This window comes from Leptopilina boulardi, unplaced genomic scaffold (assembly GCF_019393585.1).
Source record: "Leptopilina boulardi isolate dan_hultmark-lab unplaced genomic scaffold, ZJU_Lbou_2.1 LbouV2_327, whole genome shotgun sequence".
Classification (NCBI taxonomy): Eukaryota; Metazoa; Arthropoda; class Insecta; order Hymenoptera; family Figitidae; genus Leptopilina; species Leptopilina boulardi.
The window spans coordinates 3,765,941-3,788,249 of record NW_026137893.1 but is presented as its reverse complement, the minus strand read 5'-3'; the positions used below and the strand labels follow the sequence as shown (position 1 = coordinate 3,788,249).

Genomic DNA, 22,309 nt, shown 5'->3' with positions numbered 1-22,309 from the left:
TAAATACATATTCATTAATTACTTATTAGATTTAAAAATATTATTATTAATTTTTAATTTACGCGCTAAACACGGAGCGACATCTCTTGCATTAACATTGAATTAAATAAAATTCGATTTCTCAAATCTGTCAAAAAGAAAAACCCCCCTTTTAAACTTTAACCTCTAAAAAAAATTGTTTATTTACTTCTTCCATGCGTCTGTATTTACTTTGATAAAAAAAAATATTAAATATTATTGATAATAAAAATTCATAAATAAAAACATTTATTTAGAATTGTAAATATTGAAAAGAAATTTCTTTCGCAAAAAAAAGTGCAAATATAACTACTATAGTTCCTTGACCTATTATCTATATTTTTTTATTTTATAAAAAAAATTAAATATTGTATTCTAAATTTTTTTTTTGTAAACGTATACACGTTTATAATGATAGGAATGTGTGGGAAAGGGAAAGGAAAACATTCACGCGTGTACAAGTGTCAAATGATGAGTTTGTGAATCAACACACCAGGTTTGGCTTCATTATAGGCCGCCACACATATAATTTTTTTAACCCAAAAATAAAAACGTGCTTGGAATTATTCATAAAAGTATGTACTATTTTTTTAAGTTTATAATTAGTATTCAGATCATCTTTTTCTGTTATTTTGTAAAGAAATGAAAAAAAAAAATAAACCGATTGGAAAGTCTAAAAATTTAACATCCTAAATTTAGTAACGTGGCAGATTTTAAAGCAGAAAGTTTCATATTTGTGTGATTATTATTATATCTAATTTTTTTTTTTTTTTATAAAGATTTCTTAAATTTAAAAATTTATTTTTAAAAAGAGTAGAAGTTTTAAAACTTTTTTTTTTTTTTTTTGTTAAAAAAAAGTAAATAATGAAATGAAAATGAAGAGACGAAAGGTAAATTTTAACAATAATTGTAAATTTTTCAGTAAATTTCTAGTTTAGAAAAAAAAATTTACCGCTTTTTTTTTAATAGAAAACATGGTCTCCAGTGGCGCATGTTAATCATCAATTTCAAGACAATAATTCTCAAAATTTATTTACTATGTCAAAACATCATCAACGTAAGTTAAAATTTTGTAATTTTCTTTAATTAATTAATTTTGTTTTTTTTTTTTTTTTTTTTTAGTTATATCGAGAAAAATTTAGTTGTAAGATAATTGTAAAATAAGATTTCTGTAAAAAGACAAAAAAAAAAAAAAGAATTGTTAGGTATTTTGCAAAATTCAAACTAAAATAAAATTTTTCATTTCAGAAAATAGTCAATATCTCAAGTACATGAGCCTTGTTACTCTTTCAGTTCAAAATGCTCTTGTTAGTCTCAGTATGCGATATTCTCTCATTAGGCCTGGGGAGAGATTTTTATCATCCACTGGTTTGTATAAAAAATTATTCATTCGAATGATACTAAAATAATAATAATAATAATACTTTCAGGCCTCGAATCGACTTTAAGGAATAAAAAAAGTAGTTTTTGTCGATTTATATTCCAAAAAAAAAGTCGATTTTTTTATTTTAATAAAATTTAATTGATTAATAAATATTTTACTTTAAATAAATAATATTATTAGTTATTAAATTTATTTTATTAATTCTGTAATAAGAATAATTCTATAATGAATATTATCAAGAAAATTTATTTCAAATATTTCAAAATCAAACTAATTGTAAGACAAATTTTACAAAATTTTTATTTAAGGGGAGTCACAACTTTTATTTTGACCCACTTAAATTTAAATTATTAAACGAGGTTATATTTTTTTTTGCATCATTTGGGTCCTAAAAACATATAAGGTAGTCAGAAAAAGAAAATTTTATTTTTTGACCATTTTAGAATTTTTATTTTTTAAAAAAAATAATATTTTTGAAAATCCATGCGAGAGATTCTAAAGAATTATTAAAAAAGTGTGGAAAAAATTTGGCGATAAAAAATACTTAAAATTGTAATAGAAGATACATTTTAATAGAATAGTGCAATGATGTTTTAACCTATATTTTTCTCTCTTTTTTTTAAAAAATTCAAATTTTTGAAAATCCATGCGAGAAATTCTTAAGAATCATTAAAAAAGCGTGGAAAAAAATTGGCGATGAAAAATAGTCAAATTTGAGAAAGAAGATAGATATTTAAAATATTAATTTTTTTTAAGAAATTAATTTCTAAAATGGTCAAAAATTTTATTTTTTTGACCATCATGTATGTTTTTAGGACCCAAATGATGCAAGAAAAAAAAATATCTTTCTACGATCATGAAAATGTAAAGGATTCAAAATGAAGGTTGTGACTCCCCTTAAGTCGGACAAATTTCTAAAAAAAATTCTTAAAATTACATTTTTATAATTTTTTTAAAGCCTGATTTAAGCAATGTTTTCGAATTAAAAATTTTATCATAGTTTTTATGGTCAAAAAATGATTTCAGGCAATACTTAAACAAGTTTTACAGATTTTTAAATAATAATTTTGAAAGAGTTAAAAGTTGAAATTTTGAGAAATAATTGAATTTTTAAAAGATTTTGTTAATTTTCAAGACAATAATTAAATTTTACAGAACTAAAAATAATTTATCAAATAATTTTAGTTAGACATTTTTTTAAAAATGTAATTGAATTTTCAAAGATTTACAAAATTTAGATTTTTTGAAATTAATTGAACTTCAAGTGATTTTTAATTAAAAATTTTTGATTATTTCACTAAAAAATTTATTAAAAATTGCAGACAAAAATACAATAATTCGAAATTTTTTTTTTAAGTGAAAAATTGTTTCAGATAGTTGAATTTTCGAAAAATATTATGAAAATCATTAAAAATAATTGAATTTCAGTAGAGTTTTAATTGAAATTATTAAATTTCAATACAAATTTTAGCTGGGAAATTTTAGAAGCCTTTGAATTGAAATTTTTTGAATATAATTGAATTTCAAAAGGTTGTGTTAAATTTCAGTAAATAATTAAATAATAAGAGAAATTTTTAATGATTTCTGTTGATGAAGAATTTATTAGAAATCACATAAAAAAAATTGAATACCAAAAGTTTTTAATTGAAAAATGCTTTTAGATAAAATTAAATTTTCTAAAAATATTTAAAAAATCATTAAAAGTAATTGAAATTTTTGAAAATAATTCAATTTTAAGTGATTTTGAATTAAAAATTTTTGGTAATTTTATTTGCTAATTTTTTAAAAATTATAAACAATTATATTAAATTTCATAAAAATTTTAATTAAAAAAGTAGTTTAAGATAATAAAATTTGTGAAGAATTTTCATTAAAAATTATTAAAAATAATTAATTTAGTGAAGAATTTTAGTTAAAAATTTGTTAAATAATTGAAATAAAAAAGATCTAAAGAAGATCTGCATTCTATACTTAAAAAACGTATTTTGTTAAAAATTTTTTTTTTAAATGTGAAAAAAAAATTTAAAAAAAGTCGCATTTTATTAAATAAGTCTAAAAAAAAGTCATATCATAATCCGAGGCCTGTATTTTTCTAGCAATAAAAATTTTATTTTAATTTTTATTATTATTTTTGATTTTGATTTTAAGTTTTTATTATAAATTATTATTGGATTTAATTAGTATTTTTATTATATTACTTATTAAATTCAATTAAAAATTTAATTACAATTATCAAAATTTTAATGAAATAAAAAATTATAAAATAAACAAAAAAGAACTCAAATATTCTCAATAAGGATAATGAAATTTTTTCAAAATATGATTTTTCTAAATTAAAAATCAATGGTTTTTTTTTTTGACTAATTTATTCACAGGGAAAAAAATTTATTTTCAGCGGTAGTAATGTCCGAAGTAGTAAAACTTATCACTTGTTTAAGTCTTGTTTTCATTGAGGAAGGAAATTTTTCAAAATTCTTTAATTCTCTTAATACAACAATTATTAAACAACCAATGGATACATTGAAAGTTTGCGTGCCATCATTAATTTATATTATACAAAATAATCTTTTATACGTATCAGCGTCAAATTTAGATGCAGCAACTTATCAGGTATTTTTGTTTTTTTTGTTTTAATAGAATAAAATTTCAATTATTCTAAAATAATAAGTATTCTAATTACAGGTTACTTATCAATTGAAAATTTTAACAACTGCCTTCTTTGCTGTTGTTATTTTAAGAAAATCACTTCATCGATTACAATGGTTGGCATTATTTTTTCTTCTCCTTGGCGTTATTCTTGTTCAATTAGCTGAGAATGGCCCACAAAAAGTGCCATCGGGAATTGAACAAAATCGTCTTCTTGGATTTGGTGCGGCATTAACCGCATGTTTTCTCTCAGGATTTGCGGGTATTTATTTTGAAAAAATTCTCAAAGGTTCGGATATTTCTGTTTGGATGAGAAATGTACAATTAAGTCTTCTCTCATTGCCATTTGGTTTATTTACATGTTTAATGAACGATGGCAATGTTATATTAGAAAAAGGATTTTTCATTGGTTACGATTGGTTCATTAATTATTTAGTATTATTACAAGCGTGCGGTGGTTTAATTGTTGCATTAGTTGTCAAACATGCTGATAATATTTTAAAAGGATTTGCAACATCATTGGCAATTATTATTTCATGCGTTGCGTCAATTTATTTATTTAATTTTCAACTTTCTTATCAATTTACGTCCGGTGCTTTTCTTGTGATGTGTTCGATTTTCATGTATGGACATCAACCAAAAAGTTTGGCGAACAATAAACACTCGCTTCTAGAAAAAATATGATGAGATTTGTAAAGAAAAAAAAAAGAAAAATTAAGAGAATTTATTTATATTGTAAAAAAAATGTTTATATTAATTGAGTATTAAAAAAAAATTTTACACACAAAATAAGACATGTAATGGCTAAAATTGAATGTCGCCTATTGTTGAAAGTATTATAAACTTTAAACAAAAATTAAGTTAGATTTTATGTCAAAAGAAGAGAGAGAGAGAAAAAAATATATATATATATATATATAAATATTTTTCTACATAGTTTATAACGAATACGATTTTTGTATTCTTCTTGTACTTAAAAAAACAAATTATATATGTAAATTATTCAAATAAATGCAGTTTTAATTTAAAATGCAGACACTTATTAATAATGTAACTAACTATTCTAGAAATTATTTTCCAATTCAATTTTGTTTTTAAATTTAATTTACAAATTTTTGTCGATACTTAAAATAAAGTTAATTTTAATTCTATAGTTTCAAATAACTAGATAAATATCTTCAATAATCTTTATTAATTTATAAATACAACAGAATTGATTTTTTTTACATGCACACTATATTTACATTTGATATATAACATTACTTTTTTTTTTTTTTTTATCACTGAGACTCAGATCTTTGCTAAATTAGAATTTAAATAAATATGGACAAAAATATAATTAAAAAAAGAAAAATATATAAATAATGCGGTCAATATAATTTGACTTTCATCTATAGAATTATAATGTTCATAGCAGTTTGTAGATTGCAGAATTCGTTGGAAGACAATCGAACTATTATAAAGTGTAGAAATCTTTTTTTTTTTTTTTTTTTTTTAAACTTCGACACGCATTCACACTTAACAAATTACAAATTTACTATACAGTTACATATACGCTTCGATGTGTGATTTTTCTATCATTATTATAAAAAAGCAGTTGGCAGACATTTAGTAAAAAGACATTTTATAGTCTAGAGTATGTTTCAATTTTAATTAACTATTTTTTTTTTTCTTGTAAAACATTCTTTTTAAATGAAATATTTCTGTCCTTTCTGTAATTTTCTATTCTATTTTCTATTAAATCAAGATTTCTTCATTTCATGAGAATTTTCTATTTTATTTCATTTTATAATTTTCTATTTTTTTTCTTTGCATATATATATAGTTTTATATTAAATAATTTAATTTTTTGTCATTCATTGTTTTATTTTAAAAAATTTTCACTCTTTCATTAGGAATTTAAACCATTTTTCGTGGTCCACTTTTTCCCGTATAATAAATAATCTCTAATTAATTAACAACAATAGATACAAACTCTTATTTACAAAATTTACGTTCGATACAAATTGAATTTTGAAATTTTTTTTTTGATTATTTTTGATTTATAAAAAAGATACTTTTTTTCTTTCGTATTTTAATTTAAATTTGAAAGCGCAGAAAAAGTTGAAAAGTTAAAAAGTGTTCAAAGGCTTTTTTTTCCATTAGACATAATATTTTATGTTCGTAATGTTTTGTTTTTCTAAATTGTATTTTTAAAATTACGTTTATATTTTGCAAAATCGTAATCACCTTTCGAAATATATATTTAAAAATGTGATTTTACTTTCATTTTTAAAAGTTTTTAAAGAAATACACATTCTTGTACTGATTGTATGTGTTTTCTTTTTATCTACATTTTTTTGTTCTTTTTTGGAAAGATAATCACTAATAATTATCACTATAAAACAAATGCGCAAATATTTTCATATATACAAAATACGCATTATTCAACAATAACTTTATGAATCGAGATTCGACTCTTGATTCGAGATCACAGCCTCGCAATAATAATAATAATAAACATAAAAATAAAAACCTTTTTTCAGTCCTCAGATTGAGATAAAAGCCAATGAGATTCAAAAATTGCACGAAAATTCGAGGACTAGATTTTTCATGATTTAGGATGTAAGAGCCAAACCTAATCTTGCGAAAACCATTTCCTTCCTTAGGCGATTGATTTCCCAGTAAATATCATGAACTGCAAAAGAAAATTTTTTAATTTTTATTCTGTTTATTTATTTAAAAAAAAAGAAATTAAAAAGAAATTTACCTGAACTTTTGACAAGACCACGTTCAATATAACGTAGATAATTAAGAAAATCACAAACCGCTATAATCTAAAAAATTCACAGTAAATTGCATTAATTTTGCTTCTTTAAAATAATTAGAAAAAATTAAATTTAAATGTCAAAATTCAAGTACTAACTCTATTACGGCAAATTTGTGAAATACAGTACGATTGATTTTCCTGATCTCCTAATCGCATTCGATAATGACATTGTCTTGCCGCTTCAAGTAAAGCACATTTTCTAGAAGGAAGAAATATAATAAATTTTATTTTAATTTCAAGCTTATAAATAATTTTAATTTAAATAAAAAATAATTTTAATTTAAATGAAAATTTGACTTAAAATTAGATAAAAAAGAATAAATTAAAATTAAGTAAAAAATTAAAATTAAATAACAATTAACTTAGAAAAACATTTTTAAATTAAGCAAATATTGACTTAAAACTAAATAAAAATATTTTAATTAAAAAACACTCACTTTGGAAAGGCAAGTTTTGTTTTATCGCTAACAGCTTCAATGAAAATAATTCCATCTAAAACAGCTTGTCGAACTTTCGCTCCCAAATCCAAGTTTGGAAAATCCAAACAAAGATCAATGTCCTCTCGGAAAATTCTCTCAATAAAAGGATCGCTTTTATCAACAGAGGGATTTATTTTCCATTGAAGAAATTCCGAATGGACTCTAAAAATTTCAGTTCAATTAATCATTTTTATAACTAACAAATAATAATAATAATAAATAGCAAATCTATGTTAACAGTTTTTTTTTCTTCAAAATTCCTTGAAATTTTTCTAACTTGTGACAATATTGTTTAATTGAAAAATTTCCAAACCTAGGATCGACTTCTAATCCAGAATCCTTGCATTCTTTGTCACGTAATTTTTCCCTTTCTCTCTCCCTCTCAATATCTTTTTCCTTCTCTCTCTCCCAATGATTATCAAAACCATTTCTCTCGCAAGGCAATGAGGTTCTTTGTTCTTTTTGTGGTGAATCGGGAGGTGAATTTTCCCTACCATATTTCAAATTAAAATGCGATGGTGATCTTCGATGTTTCTTGGTAAAAAGACTTGCTTGACAATCATCGCCATTTGATGAATTACGTACCCTCGTATCAATTTGTGGATGTAAATGTGGATTAGGACGCGCTGGCGTTGATGTTAATACTAATGTTTTTAAAGCCGCAACTTCAGCTGCCAAAACTTCAGCTTTCATTCTACTTTCCTCTAAAAGACGTTCAGCAGTCGCTTGACGTATATTTGCTTCTCTCACCATATTATGTGCTTCCTAAAAAAAAAATAGGAAAAAAAAAGTATTTAATTCAATTTTTCGTTTTAAAAATAAAAGAAAAATAAATAGTTTTTTGTTTTTAATTAAATTTATTTTCACATTAAAATTTAATTCAACTTTGTTAGCATTCAAATTGAACTTGTTTAAAAATTTCTCACAAAACTTGAATTGGTAAAATTTAATTAGAATTCGATAAAATTTAATTAAAAAAAAAAAAAAATGTTTTTTTTGTTTCCCTTGGGCGGATGGATGAAAAAGAGAAAGAAAATAATTTGCAGAGAAATAGAAAGAAAAAAAGAAAACCCACTTGAAAGAGACTGGCAGTGAGTTCCTCGAGTTCAGCCTCGACGTCTTGTCGAATTCTCGAAAGTCGAGAAACCTCCTCATCTTTCAACTTTAATTCCTCGTGAGCCCTTTTTAATTCTTCCTGCAGCTTAGCGACTGCTTGTTCTTTCACCTCAGCAACTGCTCGTCCCCATTGTAATGCCGATGGCGAAGGTGGAGTTCCACTTCGAATTCTAGTTGAAGTGCAATCTTCTCTTTCCATCTGAAATCGAGACGAATAAAACATGAATTTTCAACAAGATTTTCATTATCTCTCTCTCTCTATCTTTCTTTCTTTCTCTCACTCTCATTACCAAAGGTTTCTAAAATTCAATTTTAACTTTCAAATACATTTTTTTTCGCAAATCTTTTTATTTTAAATATTTTTCTAAAAATAAACAAATTTTCAGTTTTTTAAACTAAACAATAAAATAAATATGGAAAAAAATTATTTAAAATAAAAAAAAAAAATGGTAATTAAAAATTCTTTGTAATTTTCAAAAAACAAATTGTTTTTTTTTCGAAATTCAAAATGAAAGCCTGAGGGAATAATTGAAAAAAAAAAAAAACTTGACTAATTTCAAACCTGAGATTTGATGAATTGCTCATCATCATCATCATCATTATCAGCGGGGAACTTTCTCGGACTTAATTCGTGATTTTCTCCCGGCCTTAGGTCGGACGATGAACCTGCAACAGCCTCGGGAATACTTGTGTTTGTTGCATCCACGCTCAATCTCCTATCCAATGGCCTTGTATTCTTTTCATTTTCAAACTCTAGCATCTCTTCTTCTTCTTCTTCTTTTATTTTACCGCTTTTCGATTCAATTTCATTTTCAATTTGACTCATCGATGAATCGAACTTTGGTGATTTATCCTTTGTCAAAATTGTCGTTTCTTTGGAAGAACATCGTCGTACACCACGATGAGAAATATTTTTCTCATTGTAGGTGAAGAGCGATATCGTTGTTTTAATGGAGCTGAAAATATATTGAAAATATATTTTTATATCCAGCAAATTTTTGAAAAAAAAAAAAAAAAAATACAAGATCCAAAATAATTCGATTTTTGACGTAGAAACTATTTTTTAATTTATTAATAAAGTAAATTTTTTGTTTCTAAATTATTTTCAATTTAAGATAAATAAGTAAAAAATAAATATATATATATATTTTTTTTCAATTTCTTTTTTCTCTATATACCTTTCAGCGGGAAATTTTTCATCTTCATCAAAGAGACTCGTGGGCTCGACATTTTCATCGCTGTGCTTCTCAACATATCCAAAAAGATCGGTGGCTGCACGCGCAAGATCTGATTTTAATATTGGATGAGGATGCATTGATGTACCCGAACAATCGGCCTCATCGCCATAAAATTCATCTTCATCTGTCGTATATTCCTCATCACCTGTGGTACCCGTACTTCCGGCTCTTCTATGTTTCGTTGTTAATGGACGATAGGCATATTCACTTCCTCCATTTACAGAATCACTTGAATCCATAGAATTTGGCTGTTGCTGCTCCACAGCTTTCATCGCGTTTTTCCAACCCCCAGGATTCTGTAACAAATAAACAAAAAAATCATTAAAAATTTAATTATTGATAAATTTTTATTTTTAAATTAAATTTCCACTTAATACAAAAATTAAATTTTCATTATTAAAAGTAAAATTTAATTTTCCAAAAATTTAAAATTAAAATCTCTATTTAAACTTTAAAAAAATAAAATCGCATTAAGTGCGTGAAAATCTATTCTATAATGCAATGAAAAAAAGAAAAAAAAAAAAAAAAAGGTTCGTGAAATTGGCAAATTTGATACAATATGCAAGATGAATAAAAGAGCAGCCTTCAAGACAATTTCGCAATACTTTCTTCTCCTTTCTCTTTAGAATTAAGTTAATCAAATCAGTTACAGTCATCCTTTGTCATGCAATCTCATTTTTTTTACGTCTCTTTATCAGTCTAGTCAACTTCCTTTTTCGCGAATGATAAAAAAACAAAAAAAAAAGCAATTAAAAATTAATTTCTAACAAAAATAATTTTTCTACACTATTATTGTATCTTAACAGAGTTTTTTTTCAATAATAAAATTGAGAAAATTTTTTAATTTCGAGAAAAACAATTTTAAAAAAAATTTCATAATAAAAAGAGGTGATTGTTCTCTAAAATGAAAAAAAACAAGAATGCAAAAAAAAAAAATTTTTTCTTTAACAAAGATTCTGTTCTTATTTCTATGAAGAGAGATTCCTTTGTAAAAACACTTGTCGCATTCGTAATACATTCCATTAATAAATAGCATTACGGAACCCCGCCTACACACACACACATATATATTAGCAGTAAATGTCTGCAGTTATTCTCTCTTCTTTATTGCAAGGAAACGTGAGAGAATAATTTCCAACTTCTTTAAAGTGGTATATACATAATACAATAACAATAATCGAAACCGCTATTTTTATAAAAAAAAAAACTTAAAAAAAACAATCATATAAAAACAATTCGCATATTAAATCAATCTTTTGTTTTTACAAGGGTAAAAAAATATATATTTTTCAATTGTTATTAAAACATAATTTAAAATAATAAAAAAAAATTATTATCTTTTCAAAAATAAATTTTAAATATTTTAGAATTTACGAAAAAAATTTATTATTATTATTATTTATTCAGGCCTCGGATCGACATAAAGGGACAAAAAAAAGTCGTTTTAGTCGATTTACATTCCAAAAAAAGGCGAAAAAAGTCGATTTTTTTTATTTTAACAAAAATATTTTGCAGATTTTTAAATAAAATTTTTTTTTTTAAATAATAATACTTTTGGAAGGGTTAAAATTGAAATTTTTAGAAATAATTGAATTTCAAAAGATTTTGTTAATTTTCAGACAATAATTAAATTTTACAGAACTAAAAATAATTTATCAAATAATTTTTGGATAACATTTTTTTAAAAGTAATTGAATTTTCAAAGATTTACAATTGAGATTTTTTGAAATTAATTGAACTTCAAGTGATTTTTAATTAAAATTTTTTGATGACTTCACTAAAAAATTTATTAGAAATTGCTGACAAAAATACAACAATTTCAAAACCATTTTTAATTGAAAAATGGTTTTAGATATGTTAAATTTTCAAAGAATATTATAAAAATAGTTAAAAATAATTGAATTTCCTTCTAGTTATAATTGAAATTATTAAATTTTAAAAAAATTTTCCATGGAAATTTTAGAAATAATTAAATTTTAGAAGCTTTTAAATTCAAATTTTGGATAATAATTAAATTTTAGTTGATTTCTGATTGAAAATTTTGATAATAAATGAATTTTAGTTGATTTTAAATTGAAAATTTGGAAATAATTAAATTTCCTTTGATTTTGAATTTAAATTTTGTGAAATAATTTAATTTTAATTGAAATTTTGGATAATAATTGAATTTTAGTTGATTTCTGATTAAAAATTTTGATAATAATTAATTTTGAATTGAAATTTTGGATAATTGTCGAATTTTAATTGATTTTGAATTGAAATTTTGGGTAATAATTAAATTTTATTTGATTTTAAATTTAAAATTTGAAAAATAATTGAATTTTAAAAGATTTTGAATTGAAAATAATTAAATTTTCTTTGATTTTGAATTGAAATTTTGTGAAATAATTGAATTTTAATTGAAGTTTTGGATAATTATTTAATTTTAGTTGATTTTTGATTGAAAATTTTCATAATAATTAATTTTGAATTGAAAATTTTGGATAATAATTAAATTTTAGTTGATTTTGAATTGAAATTTTGGGAAATTCCTAATTGAAATTTTAGTTGATTTTGAATTGAAATTTTTGTAAAATAATTGAATTTTATTTGATTTTAAATTGATTTATGGTTTTTGAATTAAAAATTTTTTGTAATTTTATTTTATATTTTTTTAAAATTATAAATAGGTAATTATTAAATTTCATAAAAGTTTTAGTTGAAAAATATTTTAAGGTAATTGAATTTTGTGAAGAATTTTATTAAAATTATTAAAAATAATTAATTTAGTGAAGAATTTTCATTTCAATAATGAATAATAATTTATTAAAAATTTGTTAAATAATTGAAATAAAGAAGATCTAAAGATGATCTGCATTTTATACTAAAAAAAATATATTTTATTTAAAATTTTTTTTAAAAAATGTAAAAAAAGTCGAAATAGTCGCATTTTATTAAAATAAGTCAAAAAAAAGTTGTATTTTTGAAAAAAAAAAGTCGGAAATAGTCGAAAAAGTCGTATAACGAGGCCTGTTTATTTATTTATTTATTTTAAACATAAACGGATTTAAAATAAATAATTTTTTTAATAAAATTAATTAATTAAAAATAATATTAATAAAAATATTGACTTCTTTAAATTTAAACAATTTAGTATTTTTAAAGAATAAAATTTCTTAATTATGAAAATTTTTAAAGAATTTTTATTTTTAAATATTAAATTTTTTTTTTTTGATTTTTAAAAGTATTTTAAAATTTTTTTCCACTATAATGAATAACGATTCGAAATGATGATGAATTAAGGCCGATATAAGAGTGCAATCAAGGGTGAGTGTAAATGAATCTCTATATAGAAGGAATGAATAACGAAGCCTACGCACTCTCTGGATAACAAGTTAAAAGCTGCTATTTTCATCTACTTATCTCTGTCTGGACCCGAGTCAATTGATTAATTTCAATTCGTAAACTATTCCCACGTGCCATTATTTTTATTTCGTTAAAACTATTTTTATCACCGCCTTTATATTTTTATACTACAATTTTCTCAAGGGTCCATTATAATCCAGTGCGGACGTATAGTATAATGGACCATTTTTGTTACAAATCACAAATTGAAAAATTTCTAGGTTATAAAATTATTTAAATTACTATATTATTTTCTATTACAAATTATATTAAATTGATAAAATAAAAACAGAATACACTTATTTTTATTTCTAACCCTATATACATAGGAAACGTCAATGTCAAAAAAATAATTTTCAAATTTCGTACAGAGACATCTGGAGGAAATTATTTTTTTCCGCGCGAAATTCAAAAACGCAAATACAAAGAATTTCTTCCATTTCGAATTATATTAATTCCAATCATTTATAAATGAATATTAAATGAGTTTTATATGTGCTTTTTTCCCACGATTCATGGCAAGGGCGCGGAGAACAATTGTGTATAATACTTTTTTCTACACGATTTGAAATTTTATGCGTTTCGGTTCGCAACGCACGTTCAACGTTAGGTGCATAAAACTTGCGTCACTGTACGACGGGATTACATAAAACAGGCGCGGGAATAGATGATTGTCATTTTTTTTTTACTGATTCCAGTAATTATAAAAAAGGGTTTAATTTTTTAATCCATACATATTATAAACGTAGAAAAATAATTACTTCATTAATATGTGAATGTACTTATAATTATTATAAATACTATATAATTATAGAGAAATAAAATTGAATTTTTTGTTAATGAATAATAATAATAAAAAAAAAAAATAAATTAGTGAATTGAATTGGGGGAGGACGAGGCAGGAATTGCGTCACAATTTAAATGGCCATCTCGCGAATGGTACGGACAGATACGTTCCATCCTGCTACTTTCCTACATGTGTGTGTTTAGGTTTCCCGCTCTCTCACTCGCAGGGACGTAAAAACATTAAGGGGCAATATTTATTAAGTTATTAAAAAAGTGATCGAAAATATATATTGAAACAATAATCAAATATATCTTCAATATAAGTATAATTATTGATTTTTATATTTTTCAAAAAACTTCTTTTATTAAAGTAAAGAAATTTATAATGTAAATTTCATTTTTAATTTTTATTTTTTAATTTTCATAATTAATAAAATAATAATTAAATTATAGTAAATTTATAATTATTTTTAGAGTAAACTTAAATAATTATTTTTCTAAATTATAATTAATTTATTCAATTAGTAGAAAGATTACAAAAATCTTTTTTAAATTCCTCGAATTCCTCACATAGGTAGGGGAAGCCCAAAACCGATTAACATAACCTCAAATTTAAAAAAAAAAATAAAAATGGTAGAAAAATTATCATTTCCAATTAATTTTCAAGTATTATACAAGAATAAATTATATAATTTGTTTACAAAAATTTAAATCTAACAAATTTAATTAAGGATAAAAATATTTTTCAATATTTATAAGCACCACGGTAGTTTTTACGCGCGAAATTTAAAAGTGACATTTCCAATTTTTTTAATTTAATGTAAAATGTTTATAAATTTAAATGTAAATAATAATAATAATAATAATAATAATAATAATAATAATAATAATAATAATACCTAATATTAAATAATTAAAAAATACAGTAAATAAAAAAATATTTTTAAACTTATAATTGTTTAATTAAAAAATAAATAGTTAAAAAAAATTTTTTCAACGTAAGTCATGAATGTAAACATTTTACTAAGGCTAGAAAAATTTTTTTTCTTTAAAGGAAATTTTCGCTAACAATATACATATATAGAATTATATCATTGGATAAAGAAGTTGTAGGGGGGGGGGTATGAACAAAAAAAAAAACTAAGGTTTTTTAAAAGCGATTGAACAACATATATACGAGTGTTACAATCGAGTGAATTCTTTTGCCCTAACGTATCCAATTTTCCACGCTTTTGAATGCAACAAACTGTTCCGTATTCAATATTCGAAACGAAATTTAAATTTCCGATGAAAGTTCAAACAAAGTATTTATTTTATATATATATTTTTTTTTCTTTTTTCTCACAATGTCACGTTTTGTTTCACTGTTTTGTAATATAATAAATATTCCTTATATTTCAAATTTGTTTTAATTTTGTTTATTTAAAAAAAAAAAAAATTCACAAATAGAAATAAATTAATTCAAATAAAAAAAATATGTTGAAAAAATTTAACTAATTGAAATAATTTGATTGCAAAAAGATTTCTATAATTTTTTTTTTGTTTATTTTTTATTGCAATTATTACTATTATTATTATTTTTATTAATTATGTTTTATATTATAATAATTATTTATTATTATTATTGTTATTATTATTATTATTGTTATAATGTGTAATTATTGAAATCAGTAATTAGCCAAACATGTGAAAAAAAAAAAAAATAATTTGCCAGCTACAAGAAAAATTGAATTTTCCAAAGAAAGAATCCTGAAGAAACATTTATCTAATCGTCATTGAGATAAAATGTGTGTTTCAGAGAAATATCTAGTTTCTTTTTTTTCAAAAAAAAGAGAAAAATATTAAATAAATTTATTTTATGCCTCGTTTTATACTCAAATATCCTATATCTTTGAAATATGAAATAAAAATTTTTTATTTTAATATTCCGAACTCGAATCTCAAGGTCCATACAAGTGAATGACATGTTGATACTATCGAAAATCATTTTTATGAAGGCTTTCAAATCCCAGTATTTTCAAGTTTAAATAATTTATTTTCAATGCCTTTTTAAAATTATCATTCTCAAAAAAAAAAAATAATAATAATAATAATACAGAAAAAAAATGAAGCAGAAAATAAATATTTGTTAGATAATTTTGTCAAATTACAAATTATAATTATTTTTTCAATATTTAATAATTATTATTGTTGTAAATATAAAAAGAATTATTATTTGAATAGAAAAAATTTTGTTTGAAAATAATAATTTTTCGATTTTTTTTTTGTATATAAAAAAAAAGACTAAGTGCTTTTTTATTAGCGAAACAATGAAAAGCAATTAACAACTTTTCTGTAAAACTATCTATATCTATAATGTATATTTGCATTTCGTTTGAACTTTTTTCGATGAGCTCATCGTTGTCACGGTTTCTCAAACTCAGCGCAAACAAGAGAATAATATAGCAGTGAAAAGAAATCAATTATATTGTACCTGGTCAGAGAAAGAAATTTAGATAATTCCATAAACTATTGTTTGCACTTTCATTTTTAAAATTCAGTCTTGCAATTTAAATTTCATTGTTTTTCACAGCACTTTTTTTCTCGTGTCGCGATTTTTTTTTTTAAATTTGACAGAATGAAAAAAAAAAAATTGCAATAAAAAGTGAGACGCACACTTCCCTCGTTGAAGGCTTGGCGCGCACTAACTGTTTTGGAGCCAAGGCAGCTGTGATCCCTTTCTGATCTCTCTTTCAGATTTCACAGTCATGTCTTAGAGGCACTACAATAAAAAAAAATTTATTAATCAAAAAACATTTAATTATTATAAATATTAATAATTTTATTTTAAATTTTGGAAATTAAACAAAAAATTGGAATTATTGTTTTCATGCGAAAAAAAAAAAATCATTTTCAGTGAATCGATTATTTTTCATCGATAATAACGATTCGAATAAAAATATTCATATACATATGGAAAACACACTTGATTAAATATTACGATCTATACAAAAAAAAAAAAAAAAAACTTTGAGGTTTCAAAAATACTAAATTGGTGAAAAATTTAATGATATTAAAATAATAAAAAAATTTTATTTGCTTTTTTTAAATTTATTAAACTGTAATTTACCAATATTTGATTAATTAAAGTTAAAATATAATTAATTCATAAAATTTATTATTAATAAAAAAAAGTGTTATTTTTGTTTGTAGTTTTTTTTTTTGTTTTTATTTTAATAAATTAATTTTAAAATAATAATTTAAAAACTATAAGCCAATACTGAATAAAATATCGATTTTTAAATTCATAAAAAATATATATACAATGAAAGAAAATTCTGTGACGTTTTGCGTCAATCGAAATTAAATTGACTTATAAACGTCAATTGAGGATTGATAACGTTTAATATTTTATTATCAAACAGAAAAAATATTGGATATAATATATTAATTATTGAATTTTGTATAAACAAAATGGAAAATTAATTACATATTCATTAAATTAAAAAAAAAATTCCAGTAAAAAATAATTTTTTTTTAAATTTTTTAATTAATATGAGTATTTTACAAGAGCCTCGCACTCGATTCTTATATATGAATATTTCAAATTGCACTATACACGTACGAGATGACTTGGTCTATTGGATAATTCGTGAGCTTTTCTCCAATAATTGGCACTCGTCAAATTGTAACATGAATTTGCTCTCTCTTTCTCTCTCTCTCTCTCTCTCTCTTGAATCAGATATACACTCGAAACTCGATATAGAATCATTGGCTCTCCAAGTTGCATCGAGAGAGATTCAATATAGTTGCAGGAAATAAAAAAAGAGGTAAAAAAAAACAAAGTAAATCCCTTTTCCGATACATTTCAAAAGAGAGAAATTTTTAGTTTTTTTTTTTTTTTTTTTTTTTTATAGAAAGCTGTTTTTAATTATAGAAATTTGAATAAAAATTTAAACTCCTCAAAATTTGGAAAAATGAAAGTATCATTTTTTAAAGTACATTTTTCTCATCGAAAAAAGATTATTCTAATTTTAAGAATATATAATATTATTTAAAAATTTTATTGAAACAATTATGTCTTTTAGTGAAAACTTTCTTATTTTCTGTTAACTCTTTCGCAATTTTCGAAATGAATTTTCATTTTATAAATTTTTATTTCATTGAATTTGAATTTATTTTTTTTTTTTTTTGGAAAAAAATGACTATTTTGTCTAAACAAAAATTCGAAAAAATAATAAATTCAAAGCCGATAAAAAAGTATGATGAAAATTCAGCTAAATAAATTTTAGATAATAAAATTCTGTCCAAATCATTAGAAAAAAAAATTAAAGTTCTGTAAAATAAAAATTCGACGTTTTTAATAATTCTGTCAAAATGTAAATTCGAAATTTTTTTTCCCTGTGTAGAAAAAGCTTCTAATTTCAATTTATTTATTTTTTTTTTTTAAGAAATGAATTTTTTTTTCAATAATCAAAAAATGTCTTTAGTGTGTATATAAAAAAAAAAAAAAAAAAAAAAAATGAGCACATTCCGTTCCACTCTATCGAATAGGAGACCCAGTTTGTAATCTACTTTATACCCTTTACTTGAAGGAAAATAGATTTTTACGAGGTCTGAAGCTCGCAGAATGTTCTTGCAACGGCTGCCAAGCTACTGTGTGCACACTTGCAAAAGCTATTAGCAATTTTGTATTGTGCGCGCCAGAAGCAGACATTTGTGATAAACTAAATAGGATTTTTCCTCTAAAAAAAACCTCGAGCCTTTTTTCCCAATGGGGCGGAAAGAAAAAGAGAAACATCTCTCCATAAATTCAACAATTACTCTGATTCACCATTAAAGGCCTTGGATCTACTGTAATAAAAAAAAGTCATTTTTAAAGATTTATATTCCAAAAAAAAAGTCGATTTTTTTTTAAACAAAATTTAATTAATAAATATTTTACTTTAAATAACTAATGTTATTAAATATTAAATTCATTTTATTAATTCTGTAATGAGAATAATTCTATATAATGAATATTATATCAAGAAAATTTATTTCCAATATTTCAAAATCGAACTAATTGTAAAACAAATTTTCAAAATTTTATTTAAGTACGACAAATTTCTTAAAAAAAAATTCTTGAAGTTCCAATTTTTTTTAATTTATTCAAGTCTGATTTAAGCAAATTTATTCGAATTAAAAATTTTGTCATACTTTTTAATTTTAATGGTCAAAAAAAATTTCAGACAATACTTAACCAAGTTTTACAGATTTTTGTAAAAAAAAAATTTTTTAAATAATAATTTGGAAAAAGTTAAAGTTGAAATTTTTAAAAATAATTGAATTTCAAAAGATTTTGTTAATTTTCAGACAATAATTAAATTTTACAGAAGTAAAAATAATTTATTAAATTATTTTAGAGATAATATTTTTTAAAAGTAATTGAATATTCAAAGATTTACAAAATTTAGATCTTTTTGAAATTAATTGAACTTCAAGTGATTTTTAATTTTAAATTTTTGATGATTTGACTAAAAAGTTTATTAGAAATTGTAGACAAAGATAGAATAATTTAAAAACATTTTAAGTGAAAAATGGTTTCAGATAGTTGAATTTTCGAAGAATATTATAAAAATCATTGAAAATAATTAAATTTCAAAAAATTTTAGATGAAAATTTTTAGAAATTAATTAAATTTTCGAAGCTTTTAAATTGAAATTTTTGAAAATAATTGAATTTCAAAAGATTTTGTTAAATTTCAAACAATAATTATAATAAAAGAAATTTTTATTAATTTCTGTTGACAAAGAATTAATTAGAAATCACATACAAAAATTGAACTCTCTCTAGTAGTTTACTTTTTAATAAGTTATTTTTTACTGTACTGTTGAAAAAAATACAGCCATGATTTTACTAAAAGTTTTTTTTTTTAATTTCAAATCTAATTCTTTTTATTAATTCTGTAATGATAATAATTCTATAATGAATATTATCAAGAAAATTTATTTCGAATATTTCAGAATCAAACTAATTGTAAGACAAATTTTCAAAATTTTTATTTTTTAAAAAAAATTTTTAAATTTCCATTTTTATAATTGTTTTATATCTGATTTTAACAAATTTATTCGAATTAAAAATTTTGTCATAGTTTTTAGTTTTGATGGTAAAAAAAAAAATTTCAGACAATACTTAATCAAGTTTTATAGAGTTTTTAAAAAAAAATTTTTTTTAATAATAATTTTGAAAGAGTTAAAGTTGAAATTTTGAGAAATAATTTTGAATTTCAAAAGATTTTGTTAATTTTTAGACAATAATTAAATTTTACAGAACTAAATAAATTTTATTAAATAATTTTAGAGATAACATTTTTTAAAAGTAATTGAATATTCAAAGATTTTTTAAATTAATTGAACTTCAAGTGATTTTTAATTAAATTTTTTTGATATGATTTCACTAAAAAATTTATTAGAAATTGCAGACAAAGATAGAATAATTTGAAAACATTTTAAGTGAAAAATGGTTTTAGATAGTTGAATTTTCGAAGAATATTATAAAAATAATTAAATTTCAGTTGAAATTATTAAATTTCAAATAATTTTAGATGAAAATTTTTAGAAATTAATTAAATTTTCGAAGCTTTTAAATTAAAATTTTTGAAAATAATTGATTTTCAAAAGATTGTTTTAAATTCCAGACAATAATTATAATAAAAGAAATTTTTTAGTAATTTCTTTTGATAAAGAATTAATTAGAAATCATATACAAAAATTGAATTCAAAAAGTTTTGAATTGAAAAATGCTTTCAGATAATTGAATTTTCGAAGAATATTATAAAAATCATTAAAAATAATTGAAATTTTTGCAAGTAATAAAATTTCAAGTAATTTTGAATTAAAAATTTTTGGTAATTTTATTTGCTAATATTTTTTTAAAATTATAAACAATTATTAAATTTTATAAAAATATTATAAAAATCAATTAAAAAGTTGAATTTAAAAAGTTTTTAATTGAAAAATGCTTTCAGATAATTGAATTTTCGAAGAATGTTATAAAAATCATTTAAAAATAATTAAAGTTTTTGCCAAATAATTTATTTTTATAAGTGATTTTGAATTAAACATTTTTGGTAATTTTATTTGCTGATTTTTTTTTTTAAATTATAAACAATTATTAAATTTTTATAAAAATTTGAATTGAAAAATAGTTTAAGATAATTGAATTTTTGAAGAATTTAATTAAAATTATATTAAAAATAATTAATTTAGTGAAGAATTTTTAGTTAAAAATTTGTTAAATAATTGAAATAAAGAAGATCTCCATTGTATACTAAAAAAAAAAACATATTTTGTTACATTTTTTTTAAGTGTAAAAAAAAGTTGCATTTTATTAAAATAAGTCGAGAAAAAAGTCGTATTTTTGAAAAAAAAAGTCGAAAAAAGTCGTATAATCCGAGGGCTGTATAATGAAAGTTTTAATTTAAAAAATTTTTGTAAAATATTTCAGCAATAAAACGATTAAAGGACAATACGTTAATGAAAATAGAAAAACGAGAGAAAATTGCAAGAAATGAAAGTGAAAATAATTGAAATTTATTTATTGTGAGTAAATTGAAAAGAATTTCATTATATATTATGCGAAAAATCCTTAAGTTTCATTTAAAATGAATTGCATAATTGTTATAAGAATGTTGGTAACTGCTGGTATACAAAGAAAAAAATAGGAGTAGCATTGAGAATAGAGCAATACAAATAAATATATGATAAGGGTGATTATATTAAGAGAATGTGTACGTGTATAAGGACCTGGATGATAAAACATGAATGCTTTCACGTCCCTCTCGAGACGATCCGTGACCTGACTATATGTTATACATCACTATATATATATATATATATATATATATATATATATAAATTCCATCTTGAATAATTTCAACCACTTCATATTCAATTCTTATATATATATACAATTTCAAAACATCTCTCAAACACAAAAGGTGACAAAAACCATCAAATTGATTTTTAAATGCATGTTTTCATCTTTGCTTTGGATCATATATATTTTATTTATTTCAAAGAGAAGATAAAGTACCAACATACACGACTTTATTATAATTTTTTGAATTTCCTTGTGACATATGAATAAGCTCAAAAATTAATTTTATTAGAATTTTCATTTAATTAAATTTAAAATTTATTTTTAGTCAAATTTTTATTTTATTTTTTTTCAAAATTATTATGTTACGGAAATTTTATATAGAATTTCACATTTTCAGAAAAAAAAAAAAAACTCTCGTTGAATATTTAAATTTGTTTTTATTAAATAACTGTTTTTTTTTTATATTGGAGTCAGATTTAATTTGTTAAATAAATAAATAAAAATTGGGGGAAAAAAATAATAAAATTTTGTGAAAAGAAAAATAAACAGCCCGTTAAGACGCGCATGCATTTCGCGTAATTTACAACACGCTCTATAAATTTTAAAG

General features: G+C 21.8%; 2 protein-coding genes across 4 annotated transcripts in view; one reads left to right on the top strand and one right to left on the bottom strand.

Moving 5' to 3' along the window:
* The first annotated feature begins 155 nt into the window (after nt 1-155).
* On the top strand, nt 156-4,936 carry LOC127284891 (UDP-galactose translocator). Its single transcript, XM_051310603.1, has 5 exons — nt 156-593; nt 988-1,075; nt 1,267-1,386; nt 3,798-4,012; nt 4,085-4,936. The coding sequence occupies exons 2-5, from the start codon at nt 1,057-1,059 to the stop codon at nt 4,730-4,732; spliced, it is 1,002 nt and encodes a 333-aa protein (XP_051166560.1). The 5' UTR covers nt 156-593; nt 988-1,056; the 3' UTR covers nt 4,733-4,936.
* Nucleotides 4,937-5,221: 285 nt separating this feature from the next.
* Nucleotides 5,222-22,309, bottom strand: part of LOC127284882 (general transcriptional corepressor trfA-like) — a 33,399-nt gene continuing 16,311 nt past the window's right edge. The window contains exons 2-10 of one of the 3 annotated variants that reach the window (XM_051310587.1): nt 16,334-16,621; nt 9,631-9,986; nt 9,015-9,408; nt 8,412-8,651; nt 7,650-8,101; nt 7,295-7,498; nt 6,954-7,056; nt 6,798-6,864; nt 5,222-6,725 (exon numbers count right to left, since the gene is read on the bottom strand). In XM_051310587.1, coding sequence (XP_051166544.1) covers nt 6,646-6,725; nt 6,798-6,864; nt 6,954-7,056; nt 7,295-7,498; nt 7,650-8,101; nt 8,412-8,651; nt 9,015-9,408; nt 9,631-9,962 — 1,872 coding nt within the window. In that variant the 5' untranslated portion in view covers nt 9,963-9,986; nt 16,334-16,621 and the 3' untranslated portion in view covers nt 5,222-6,645. The remainder of the gene's footprint in view (nt 6,726-6,797; nt 6,865-6,953; nt 7,057-7,294; nt 7,499-7,649; nt 8,102-8,411; nt 8,652-9,014; nt 9,409-9,630; nt 9,987-16,333; nt 16,622-22,309) is intronic. The other 2 variants (XM_051310588.1, XM_051310591.1) reach the window with 2 other exon arrangements.

What these genes read in the sequence shown, in the direction of transcription:
- LOC127284891 (XM_051310603.1), top strand. An exon ending in GAGATTTTTATCATCCACTG is followed by an intron (nt 1,387 to 3,797) that starts GTTTGTATAAAA and finishes ATTTATTTTCAG; the next exon opens with CGGTAGTAATGTCCGAAGTA. An exon ending in TAGATGCAGCAACTTATCAG is followed by an intron (nt 4,013 to 4,084) that starts GTATTTTTGTTT and finishes TTCTAATTACAG; the next exon opens with GTTACTTATCAATTGAAAAT.